General features: G+C 41.2%; 1 protein-coding gene across 1 annotated transcript in view; it reads left to right on the top strand.

Annotated features, from left to right (window-relative positions):
- HECTD4 (HECT domain E3 ubiquitin protein ligase 4) overlaps positions 1 to 8,482 on the top strand; it is a 107,567-nt gene extending 99,085 nt beyond the window's left edge. Inside the window, exons 69-76 of the mRNA XM_065417694.1 lie at positions 936 to 1,055; positions 1,202 to 1,357; positions 3,151 to 3,254; positions 4,180 to 4,401; positions 5,868 to 6,034; positions 6,466 to 6,661; positions 7,432 to 7,654; positions 8,346 to 8,482. Of these exons, the coding sequence (XP_065273766.1) occupies positions 936 to 1,055; positions 1,202 to 1,357; positions 3,151 to 3,254; positions 4,180 to 4,401; positions 5,868 to 6,034; positions 6,466 to 6,661; positions 7,432 to 7,654; positions 8,346 to 8,482 (1,325 nt within the window). The remainder of the gene's footprint in view (positions 1 to 935; positions 1,056 to 1,201; positions 1,358 to 3,150; positions 3,255 to 4,179; positions 4,402 to 5,867; positions 6,035 to 6,465; positions 6,662 to 7,431; positions 7,655 to 8,345) is intronic.
- Positions 8,483 to 13,335: the final 4,853 nt, after the last annotated feature.

Raw genomic sequence — 13,335 nt, 5'->3', positions numbered from 1 at the left:
GAATGGGGTGACTGTCTAAGAACAACGTGAGCACATGAGTAAGAGCTGTTGTTAGTGTTTTCCTGGATTAGAGAGAACCAATCAGAGCGGTGCTATGTTTCAAATGACCTTGCTGAAGTACCCTGAAAACGCAATAGGAATTGCTGTAACGAGGAGGCTGCTGTATCTCACTACAAACATAAATATTTAGATTGTATGGTTGGGGGATGGAGACAGGCTGTTCTGTTTGTGTATAATACCTAGCACAACGGACGGACGTTTGTCCTGCTTAGGGATTCCATGTGCTACCGCAATATAAATACCAATAAGGCTGAAGTGGTATGTCAGTCACAGGAGCATACAATATAGTCAAGGGTTCCAGAACCGGTGAGCCTGCTAACGGCCACAGAAGTGATAGGCTTACAAAGATAGACGCCTTCATGAGAATCTCCAATAATCATAAAATGAGTAAAAGATTTAGGCTACCCTAGCCAGATCAGTCATTTCATTTACTCTGGAGAAATAGCTGATGCTGGGTCTTTGCTTCCACCCAACCAGAAAAGAGCACTTGCAAACCTAAGGTATGAAAGTTGAGTGTTCACAGTCTCTGTCTGTGCGTAGCGTATGGATTTGGGGTGCCATGCGACACACTTATTTATATCTTCTTGTCATTAGTATCACCCTCAGAGCATGCCAGATTTCAGAAAACTATTCATCTAATATAAGAAATCTGTTGTACAGAAATATTGTGATAAAGTACTTACTTGACATGTGTCTTCCAATAATATTAACTCTGAATACAAAAAGTGTCCAAAGGTTTGTTTGGGTTTGCCAGCTCTTAGACTGAGGCTTACAGAAGATTATATCAGTCCTAAAATGTTGTTCATCAGATGATTTCAGGAAATAAAATGACAGAAGGACCAATTGTAGACCTAACCATGTATTTCTTTATTTAGGTTTAATCTTTTATGATACAAAGGTGACTGTAATGAATCGAGTGCTGAATGCCACAGTGCAAAGAACAGCAGATCATGCAGCCCCAGAAATCACACTGGATCCATTAGAAATAGTGGGAGGTATGTGCATTATTTATTCTCTCTACAATTCATTTTCATTTACTGCCTATGATTTCAAATTGGTCTTAAAATAACCAAGCTCACTCTCTTATGAACACAAAATACTCAAAGTAGATTCAATTTTTTAAAATGTTTCTTTTAAATAGGGGAGATCCGTTCTTCAGAGAATTCCTACTTCTGCCAGGCAGCTAGGCAGCTAGCCTGTGTGCCATCCTCTCAGCTCTGTGTTAAACTAGCCAGTGGTGGGGATCCCACATATGCCTTTAACATTCGCTTCACTGGAGAGGAGGTTCATGGAACAAGTAAGTTACAGTCTGACAGAATAGTAGTGACACCTGTAGCATTGGGCATGTTGATCAGAATGTACCCAAAGAAGGCAGGGAGAACTAATGCTAGAGAGGACTTGAGCTTGTAGTCTCTACTAGGACCAGGTTCCATAAAAGTTAATGACTGTTTAGACTGAATAAGTAGTACAGGGACAGATCCCTAGTGACACTACAGTGATGCTCTACTTAAAAGAACGTTTGTTAGGTCAGAACTTTTTTTTGTTAAATAACGACTGACTGTGATATGTCTCCTTTTCTCCCAACACTTTGTGTTTGATTTTTGAGTGCAACTTGGCTGGGACAGTGAGCGTACACTGGTCAGTTTCACTTTTTGGTTTTGTTTTTTGATTAATCCCATGTTACAATAGCTGAGTTGCAGACACTTCAGGGGAAAGGTTTAAATTAAGCCAATTTAAAAAAAAAGTTCATTTTCATAGTTTCCCTTTTTTTGAAGGGGAAAAACAAAAGCCTAAGTTTGGGGTCTAAGCTATCTGATAGTTGTTTGGTTTATCTGAGTAGACATTTATATTACAAATCTTTCTTTGGAGACATGAAATGCTAGTCCCTGGTATGCTTTATTCTTATGCTAGAAAGAAATTGGGAAAACATCATATCTGAGGCCAACTAGTTGTCTGAACATACTGACTTTAGGGAGAGTCTTATCTAAATGACTTCATCACTAAACTTTGGCTTAGAGACACTTTCCCCAGTGCTACATACTGTTGGGTGGCATCTCCAAGAGATACTGGTATAAGAGCCAGGAGAAAGTTTCCTGTTTTACTGATTCGTTGCCATCCTCGGGGTATATGCAATTGCAAGGGAGGTTTAAAGAACAAAGTATCTGAGAAAAGAAAATCAATTCCTGTTTGCTAGATTGATGCAATCTCCGTGTACTGATTCTAATGGGTCGTCTTAGGAGGTTAATGACAGGATATAGCACGGGAGATGGAAAAATGGAAATTCTAGTTAACACTTTCCCCACTACTGACTACTCAATTCTATCAAACTGCAGGAAGTTATTGGAGGTGCACAGAAATGTCATTAAAGAGCTGTTTGAAGTATCCCCTCAAAGTATTAGATCCATGTTTTCCTTTTAAAACACACAGTTATGATGAATAACAATACCTGTAAATAGATTAATGTGATGCATACTTAACTTGGTTTGCTTTAAGATTCTAGCAGTATTGCCTCATTGCATTTAACTATATTGTGAGTACACTGCCTGCATGTTCCATCACTATGAAAATATGAAGTATCAGAGGGGTAGCCGTATTAATCTGTATCCACAAAAACAACGAGGAGTGGGTTTTTTACCCACAAAAGCTTATGCTCAAATAAATCTGTTGGTCTTTAAGGTACCACCAGACTCCTCGTTGTTTTTATGAAAATATGTTCCATCTTAATAAGGTTATGAATTCTCCTTGAAGTCTAAGCAGGTATTGCACCTCTCCAGATAACCTTAAATAAACAACTAGCGGTTGAAGACAAGACCATTACTTGAGAATGCAGTGGAAAGCAATCCACTGAATGTTCTCTTCTGCAGTTAAACAACGGCAGTGGAGACATGCACATGAACAGGTTAGGGATGGCTGCCATCTTCCCCACTCTTGGTTATCCACCTATACACAATGAAACATGTTTCACCTGTAGAAATTGGAGTTACATGTTGATTTCAGGGGGATAGTACACTGTGGACAAGAAGGCAGCAGGAGCGAGGCCAGAGGGGGTGTGTGGTTTGTTCGAGTGAAAGCATTGCCTCTTTCTTTCAGGTGGTTCGTTTCGTCACTTCCTGTGGCAGGTCTGTAAGGAGTTACAGAGCTCCTCACTTTCCCTGCTCTTGCTGTGCCCCAGCTCTGCAGTCAATAAGAATAAGGTACGATATCCCCATGGAGAATTCATAGAAAAGTGCTTTCCTCGTACGAAGGACACACTCGCTATCGGCACGCAGTGACTAGGGCAGGATTAGAATGCTCTCAGTTGCTGACAACTGGGGGGAGGGGGGGGGGGTTCAAAGTGATGCATGTGGGAGTTAGCCATACAACTCCCATTAATGACTGGAGGGAATGTGTAGGTGAGATCCCCTGCATGGTGTTTAGAAAATGTCCACAAGAAGTAAGGTGCTTGTCTGTCTGCTACATGCTGTAGTTCTGACCTTAGAACAAAGCTCATCTCTTCCAAAGCACCCTTTAAAGTGTTTGATTTCAAGATTGTCCCTTATATTTCTTCATGAGAAGTTATTTATGGGCCAGATTCTGCCATTCTTACTCCACAAGTGTCCTCACTGAAATCAGTAGTGCTACTTGTGGAGTAAGACCCAACTCAGTGTCAGTAAGGGTATTGGAATTTGGCCCCTATTTTGTGTGCTAGACATTTTCCAGAAACAAGTAAAGCCATGGTCCCTGTCCCAGAGAGCTCCGTCACTGAGGCATGGTTCCTTCCCTGCGGTGCTGCTGAGGTGGGGCAGAGCAGACTGCATAAACATAAACACAGTCCAGTTCTGTATGCAGACTACCGCAGGGCTGTTTAACACCGAGATGCTTTAGACCTTAAACTATTAAAACTAATACAAAAAAACTAGGCCAGCGTTTCCCAAACTTTTAAAAGCAGAGCCCCCTTCAACACCCCAATGTGTTGTTAAGGGCCAACATTTATATATCTTCGGGCCCCATGCTTTGAGAAACTCTGTTCTAGGCAACTAACGTGGCTGAAAACCTCTTACCTGCCAATTCGTACTTCCTGAAAATATTCACCTCTGGCGTTTTCTCTAATCATTAAACGTTTGTGTTTGTTTTATTAAGGGGAAGTATATTCTGACACCTAGTCCTATAACCTATGCGGAAGAGCAGTTGCTTCATTTCTTTGGACAGCTGCTGGGCATTGCAGTTAGAGCTGACGTTCCTCTTCCACTGGATCTCTTATCCTCATTCTGGAAGACCTTAGTAGGAGAACCACTGGATCCAGATGTTGATCTCCAGGAAGCTGACATCCTTACCTACAACTACGTCAAAAAATTTGAAAATGTAATTTTTTCCCTCTTTTCTTCTTTACCCATAGCCCTTGTGCACTGGGCCTTAGCTGCTGATAGCAAACCCTGCCGTAATTGTACTGCCTGAGGGCCTGATCCTTCAAACTCCTGTTAAAGGCCAGCACGGCTCCATGTGGGTGCAAAGCTTTGTCATCATGCATGAAACTGCAGGATGAGATCCTGACTTTTAGTCATTTTACATCCCGTTGGCATGGGAAAGCCGCTCAATCAGACATTGTCATCCCTCCCAGGATGGCCATGCTCTGCTTAAATTGAGATTAGGAACTTTTAACTTTTACAACTTATCTGTAGGTGCCATGATCAACTGTGTCAGGGCTTCCACATTAGGTAGCAACAGGTTTTACTCATTAGCCAGCAATTCAGTAATCTGGAGAAACCTAATGCTGTGAATCAGTTACATAACTCAGCCCTTAGCTCTTAGTTTCGAAACATTGCAGGCAGTAGGCGATCCCATGCACAAATGTTAGTACGGTACACAATTGTCGGCAGAACTATAAAACAGTAGTAGCTTTAAATTGTCTGTGAAATGCTCTTTAGTTTTTAAACTACTCTTTATAATATTCCCTTAAAAATGTGAAAACTAACATTGCTTTTCCTAATAACTTGGTGTTCTGTTTGGCAAATGTTAATTTCCCATAACCCCATGTTTCTAATAGACATTTTAATTGTCCTTATGCGCAGCACAAAGTAGCTGTTAGCACAGTAAAGGAAATGCAGCAATGTCTGTTCATTGGGCTGGCTCAGCAGTGGCTGGCACTATCTTTAAAACGTTCTGTGAGTCACAGGGATAGTTTTAGGGTTTTTTTAAGCATAACCTCTAAGAGAGTCCCCAGCAGATCCTCACAGCTGGAATGCAGGTCAAATGACATGCTCGTTATCCTTCTTAAATATTTTACTTTATGCAGCATGTGAAATTTAATACCACATTCGTAATCTGTACAGTGCTAAACTAGAATGCTGGCTTGCTCCTCGTACCCACGTGTGCTCACTTACCCCGTGGACAGGTTGCCTTTCAGTGTCTGTGCCATTGTCATTGGATGATGTAAAATGTAATGGGGCCCTTTCATAGGCGCCGACTCTTTGGGTGCTTCGAGGCTGGAGCACCCATCGGAAAAAAATAGTGGGTGCTCAGCACCCACCAGCAGCCCCACTGATCAGCTCCTCCCCCTCCCTCCCAACATCTCCTGCCTGCTGCGGATCAGCTGTTCACCAGTGTGCAGGAGGCGCTGGGGAGGGAGGGGGCAGAACAGGGTGGGGCTTGTGGAAGGGGTGGAGTGGGAGGCGGGGCCTGTGGCAGGGCAGGGGTGAAGCACCCCTGGGGAAATGAGGAAGCCGGCGCCTGCCCTTTTACTCATTATGTTGGCATGATGTCTGAAGAGATTAACAAGAGCAAGGTACAGTAAAGTGCAAGTTACTAGATATTATCACGTGTCATCCTAGATAAACGATGAGACTGAACTGGAGGCCTTGTGTGCTGAAATTGCATCCCAGCACCTAGCCACAGAGAGCCCTGATTGTCCTAACAAACCGTGCTGCAAGTTCACCTACCTGAGCATGACCGGCGAGGAGGTGGAGCTGTGTCCTAGAGGCAGGCACATTCCCGTCATGTGAGTAACACCATTGTTGGGAGGGTGTTTCAAGAGGATAAATGTGATGGCTTTTCAACCATCAGCTAAATGGTGATGCTGCTGTAACATGGTGAAAGCTGGGAATACCAGTACCTTTGACTGGCAGGAGCTAGGAACCTCCAGCATACGGCTGTTCATCTATAAATAATGGAGGGCTGAGCAGTACTGCACAGTGACCACTTCCTAGTAGTCATAGCTGCATGTTGTGTGCGTGCACTCACAGCTATGAAAGTAAGGGGCGTGCACCAGGATCAGCAGGTGCCGCTGCATGTGGGTTAAATTGGGAACAGATGGCATCAGATTGAGTGACCAGAAGCCCCTGTTTGGGAACCCAGGAAATGGGATTGCAGCTTGTAATGGGGAGTAAGACTTTTCTTCTGACTCATTTCTTTCTGAATCCCTTATGTCAGCTGGGAGAATAAGGACATATATGCAACAGCAATCCGGAATCTGAGGCTGCATGAACTGCAGAATCCTGACTGCATGACGGCTGTGCGTGCTGGACTAGGGTCGATTATACCCCTGCAGCTTCTAACAACGCTGACTCCTCTAGAAATGGAGCTAAGGACATGTGGGTTACCTTACATTAACCTGGAGTTCCTGAAGGTATGTTGGGCTGAAGTCCCTTGGGAACGTACGTGTCTAAAGTTAGGGTAACGAATTGGTAAGCACCTTCTGGCATCGTTGCTTCTGTTTCAAGAAAAACTACAATTCTGTTTTTCAGGCAGGGCTTAAATTTGTTTAAAATCAGTATTTAAATTATCAAACTCTAAAAATGTCCACATCACCAAACTCTATTCAATATCTGCCCCTTTGGCTAAGATTACATTAGCTGTTTAAAATTTCATAACGGGATATAGCAGGATAATTTCTGCAAACCTACTTTTTCAGAATTACTTGACCTTGGCCTTGAAGTATGTTAATATTCTGCTATAGGCAATGCACCACAAAGAGGGGTTGTTTTTTGGCTTCCGTTATCAAACACCTTTAACTCGTTGTATTAAAATATTGTGTGATCTCTTCAGATGTGTTTCCCTTGCAACAGCAGCAGCCTTGAGTTGGTATAGAACAGTGTACAAAACACAGCATGGAAGCGGTTTAGAAAGGGTCTGTGTAAAGGTCAGTCTGTTCTAGAAGCAGTTGGGATAGAATGATACAAAATTCCAGGTACATCTCAATGCAACAGTTTGAGTGAATCGATTTCTAGTGGAACTTGTATTGGTAAAACTGATAGGTTAGGATACACTGCTGTGTTTGATTTCCATTATCACTGGTGCTTTAAAATAAAAGTGATGGAAGACGTGAAAAGGAGAGTAATACACATCATGTTCTTCATCTGTATCTAATTTCACTGTCCCTCCCCTTCCCTCTGATAGGCACACACCATGTACCAGGTGGGGCTGATGGAAACAGACCAACATATTGAATTTTTCTGGGGTGCATTAGAAATGTTTACTCAAGAAGAACTCTGCAAATTCATCAAGTTTGCCTGCAACCAGGAACGAATCCCCTTTACATGTCCCTGTAAAGATGGAGGGCCAGATACTGCACATGTCCCACCTTATCCCATGAAAATTGCACCCCCAGATGGAGCTGCAGGTATGTTGTTTACTGTACATTTGTATAAATAAAGTCAGCCTCTCGTACCTTGTGACCTTTTTTAGATTTGAAATCCTTACTGCCTTTTAAAACATTCTTTGTCGGCCAGATTCAGGGCTTGGCTGCACAGTGGAGTAAAGTGCACTAACGTGATACAGAGTGCTGTTTAACTTAGTGCATGCCAGCGGGGTCTGCATGGACCAGTTAACACACACATTAGTGTCTTTTAGAAATCACACCCCCATCGTGCAGACAAGGCTGCAGAAGAAAGCGCATTGCAGTTAGGAAATGGTTGTAACTATGACAAGAGAGAGAATGTGGCTGTTTCTAAGCCACGCCCTAATAAGATGCTTCAAGCAAAAATAAATCTTCTCAAGACTCCAAATACCTGCCCTTTGGCCGTATACGCAGAGGCAGGGACTGTGGTGGAATTTCATGATGTGGCTCCTATGGAGCAGAATCTCTTTTCAAGTGACGATACTGTAGGCCAAGTGCTGGCCCCACCAAACTTAACAGTATAAATTCCATTGGGCTTTTTGATGGGTCTCCTGAACCTAGAATTTACGGGATCCCATTACTTTGATACATGTTAATATCAACAGTGTGAAAATTACATTCTTGGAAAAGAAACTTAACTAGAACTTCCAAGTGCAAAGCCTGTTAACAAGTCCTTCATGTGGTTCCTTTACAGGTTCCCCAGATTCTCGGTACATCCGTGTTGAAACGTGTATGTTCATGATAAAGCTTCCTCAATATTCCTCTCTGGATATAATGCTAGAAAAGCTCCGGTATGCTGTTCACTACAGAGAGGATCCACTTAGCGGCTGAGTTGGGCAAGACCAAGACTAGGGATGCTTTTGGGAGGCTCGTTTCATGACTCTGCTCTGTTGGAACCCTGTGATTTACCTGCAAATACCTCCAGTGACAGTACATGAAGAATTGGAGACTAATTTATTTTCTGAACTTTTGTTCCCATTACAGTAATTACTGGAAGACTTACATTTTGTATTTGTAGATTTTGTGGTGGACTGGTTATTTTGCTGCCTTGTTTGTGGAATATTTGTAGGATAGTTTAGTACAGAACAGTTTGATGTGTATAATTTAATTTTAAAAGACCTTTGAACATGTACATTTCTAATTTTGTAATTTAAAATTGTGTTGCCCATGCAAACACAACAAACTTGGCTATTCTGAGGTTGAGAGCTCAGATCTAAATGATTAGAGCTCATTCTCCCTCTAAAACATTTCTGAGTACAAAAATGTGATTTTTTTTTAATTAATTTTCACATTTTCCATAAAATCAGAACAACATCCCTCTCATATGAAAGCTGAGAGTTTGTTTTCTGTACTCGATACACTGAACTTCCAGCACACACACACACACACACACACACACATACACACACACACACAGGTTTTGTAACAGAAAATAGGTTTCCCAATTACAGGTGTTTACATATCCTGAAATGTTCTTGATTAACTATTTAAATACAAATCAGACACATTGGTAACTGCCACAGTACATTTCAATGTTTTATTTTCAAACTTTCCTCTTCAGAGTTGGATAACTCTGAAAAACCCAGAACAGTGAAGAATATGATACAGTTAAGTCCTAATCAAGACATTCCTGGATTGATACTGAACCTACTAACAAAAATTCCTTCACTGATCTTTGATTTTTTGGAAGAAAGAGTGGGTTCTCTCTCTGGTGTATAAAATACCACATTCCAGGTTTAAAATATTAACCAGTAAGTGATTAAAGCACCTGTGCTTTGTTTTTGTACTCAAAAATGATTTATCTAAAAGGAAGCAAATTATCCTAAAAATGTGACACCTAGAAGGGGGACAAAGACACAGAGTTGCTGAATTGAAGATGTAGCTTCTATTTTATATAGAAAGACAATGGTGGAATACGGGGAGGTGACAATTCTGTATGTTAAACTGTTGTATGTTATGGAATGTGTTCTGCAGCGGTAAAACACACCACATCTATCTTCCTTCACTAATGCAACAAGTGTTGCCCTCTATTGGGTGTATTTAAAGTGAGGCATCACTTCATAAACCATTTAGAACTGAACTCTCATGAAAAACCTATTTGTGCTCAAGAACCGCCGAGAACACTGAAATTACTGCTGTACTTCTTGGCTCAGTACTATATGTAAGTTAAGTGCCAGTACTGAGCTGCCGAGTAGTCATTTTCCTGCTGGTGCACATCTAACCACATAAAGGTCTATGACTCTGTGTGTGTGACTGTACTTTAAGGTTGGTATTACGTGTCTCTTTAGAAGACAGACAGACACTAATTGTTTGGCTTGTCAGTTGTAATGGGAATTGAAAAGCTGTATTTTTTGTATATTATTGTGAATATTGGGAATTATTATGTGTGATATGTTTGGAGAGCAGGATGTGTGAGAACAGAGAAAGCCACTAAGTGTGTATATGTGTGTTGTTCTGAGTGTGAATGGAAAGGTGTGTGTGTGTAACAGCTGTAGTAGTAGGCATACAATGGCTCCAGATCCTTTTGTTAGGAGAACGGTCACCATTCTATAGCATTCCCCTCCCCCTCTCCTCTGAGAAACCTGTAGGAATAATATATATTCTTGAATCTTGTCCACTTTCTGGTAGAAGCATAGATGTAGATGAAATATCATTCCAAGTAAGGCAAACATGTGTAAAGTTTACCAAGACCAGAGGAAAACTAAGCACAATATGTTGCTTGAAATGCTTTATTCCCATCTAAAAAGTGCATTCTCAAACAGCTGCTGAGCAAGGGGAACATGAAGAATGTCATCTGAGTTTCAGAGCAGAACTACTTTTGCTGACAATTAAATGCTCTGGTTTTGAATAGCATTTTTGTACTGTTTAAGTATCTCCTTTCAAACCCCTAACAACTTGAGTGGACTCAAAATTCAGTCAAATACCTCACTGGTAGGGGTTTGAGGACTTTGGTATGCCAATCCCTTCCTAGGATATGATTACAGCTGTGAGTAAGATAACTGCTGCTACTGTTTCTCCTTCCAGAAAGCACATGTGAGTAAAGCATCTCCACAACTTGGCCCTGAAATGTGTGCTGTAAAGTTACTTGATCTCTATTATTTATTATAGTTATTTATGGTTGCATTTAACAAACTTTTAGTCAATGCTGTTTACACCCTGCTGTGTAAATGAAGCTTCTTACTACAGGAAAAATGTGTCAACAATAAATAACCTTCATCTACTTCTGACTGATTTGAAGAATGGTGTGGTCCCTTGGTAGGAAGAACAGGTTAACGGAATGAAGTGCTGCTGTGGCTTAGGTGACAATGACCTTGAACTAAAGCTTTTCTAATCCTGGTTATTTCCTTGTGCTCAAAGTGAACCTAGCCGTCCCTGGAATAAGCCTGTCTTTCTAAGCAAACCTTGGTTTGTGATTTTTTATTTATTTTACTTGGATACTCATTCAGAATGTAAAATTACACAGCAGTGGGAAACAGTCAGGTATTTATTCTAGTACCTGTAAGGTGTCCAGCTTGGTACCATACACAGCATTAATGAGTCTAAACATCCATCTTTAGATGTATTTTGTGTTCTTATTACTTGAGACTAGATATAGAAAACCTGCCCGTGAAGTTGCATCTTCTGAGAGAATTAAAACTACTAGAAATTCTTCTTTAAACCCCAGGTCTAGGGGCTAATATTCTTTATATTTCTTTGCAGCAGAGCTGTAAGTATTTTTTACACTAGGGAAAGGCAAGTCCAGACCCTGGTAATCTTTCTCTTGAACAGGAAGAATGCAGTGCATCTCCTGCAGAGAAAACCCATGTGGCAGCTTAGTTTGTTAATTTATTCCATGTTTTCACCCTACAATTTCCCCATGAATAAGGTATCCAATTAGACCTCGTCATCTAGAGAACAAGAGAGATGCAGCCATAGTATTCTGCCCCAGAAACTACCATTGCCAGGTTGATTGCCACTTGTTTTTAATTCCTTTAGTTGGCTTCTCTTGTATTTAATAAATGCTTACTTTGGGTGGAAGCATCCTGACAGTGTCTTTATTTGTAAACAGATGTTAGTTCTTGGCTTCTTTGGGCTTCAGTTACATTGCTTGCTGCTGGCAGAAGCAACTTACTTAATACCAAGGATGTTATGGGACTTTTCTAAGGAAAAACCTTTGACAGTACTCCCTCCCTGACACTGACTGAGCCCTCCTTATCAGGGAGAACATTGAATGGCACCAGTACAGACTTGTCCCCTTAGCAAGCCCTTGTGTGACTGCAGAGTAACATCCTGTGTGGACAATGGTGCCTTGCAGTGAAAGTCCTGCATCAACAGCTGCCACAGGGGATGTTACTGAGCGACAAGCAGCTCGTCTGCTGTACATTCCACTCAGAAGTTTGGCTGTGGGGCTTGTCTACACAGCAATGTTTGGCACCAGTTCCCATTCCAGTACTGAACTACAACTGCTTTAAGAAAGCAGGCTTCTCTGCAAACATTGAAACGTGTGGCTACTTTTACTTTTTACAAAATGTATTGTTCATTCATTAACAATTCCTAATCTGAGATGTGCCTATAAAAAACTAGTTTACATTTTAGAACACTTAACTTAGGGTTTAGATTTATTAGGAACTAGGGAAACTTTTGGGAAAGGGGGAGCCTATATAGGAAGGATGGGCTCCACCTAAACCAAAGTGGAACCAGATTGCTGGCGCTTAAAATTAAAAAGGTTATTGAGCAGTTTTTAAATTAAGGGCTGGCGGAAAGCTGACAGGAGAGGCTCTATTAATGGAGATTCTCTATGCCCTAGTAAGGAGGAGAGGATGGAAGATAAAATATTTCATAAAACTCAAAGGAACCTTGAGAGGTCTCTAGTCCAGTCCCCTGCACTCATGGCAGGATTAAGTATTATCTAGACCATCCCTGACAGGTGACTGGAGATTTTTAAGAGCGGGTTAGACAATGATGGAGATTCCACCACCTCCCTAGGCAATTTATTCCAGTGCTTAACCACCCTGACCATTCAAAAGTTTTTTCTAAGGTCCAACCTAAACCTCCCTTGCTGCAATTTAAGACCATTGCTTCTTGTCCTATCCTCAGAGGTTAAGAAAAAATTTCTTCCTCCTCCTTGTAACAAGTTTTCAAGTATGTAAAAGGTTCTCCCCGTCTTCTTTTCCAGACTAAACAAACCCAGTTTTTTTCAATCTTCCCTCATCAGTCATGTTTTCTAGACTTCAATCATTTTTGTTGCTCTTCTCTGCATTTTCTCCACATCTTCCTGAAATGTGGTGCCCAGAACTGGACACAATACTCCAGTTGAGGCCTAATCAGTGCAGAAGAATTACTTCTCATGTCTTGCTTACAACACTCCTGCTAATACATCCCAGAAGGAGGTTTGCTTTTATTTTGCAACAGTGTTACACTGTTAGTTTGTGGTCCACTATGACCCTTAGATCCTTTTCCACAGTCATAGTACTCCTTCTTAGGCAGTTTTTCCATTTTATATGGGTGCAACTTCCTTCCTAAATGGAGTACTTTGCATTTGTCCTTATTTAATTTCAACCTGTTTACTTCAGACCATTTCAAATTTTAATCCTAGCCTCCAAAGTACTTGCAACCCCTCCTAGCTTGGTATTGTCCAAACTTTATTAGTGTACTCTCTGCCTTTATCTAAATCATTGAAGATATTGAACAGAACTGGAACTGAT

The sequence above is a fragment of the Emys orbicularis genome, chromosome 16 (genome assembly GCF_028017835.1).
Source record: "Emys orbicularis isolate rEmyOrb1 chromosome 16, rEmyOrb1.hap1, whole genome shotgun sequence".
NCBI classification, from domain to species: Eukaryota; Metazoa; Chordata; order Testudines; family Emydidae; genus Emys; species Emys orbicularis.
The sequence above is the reverse complement of the archived record's forward strand: the minus strand, read 5'-3'. Positions and strand labels throughout refer to the sequence as shown.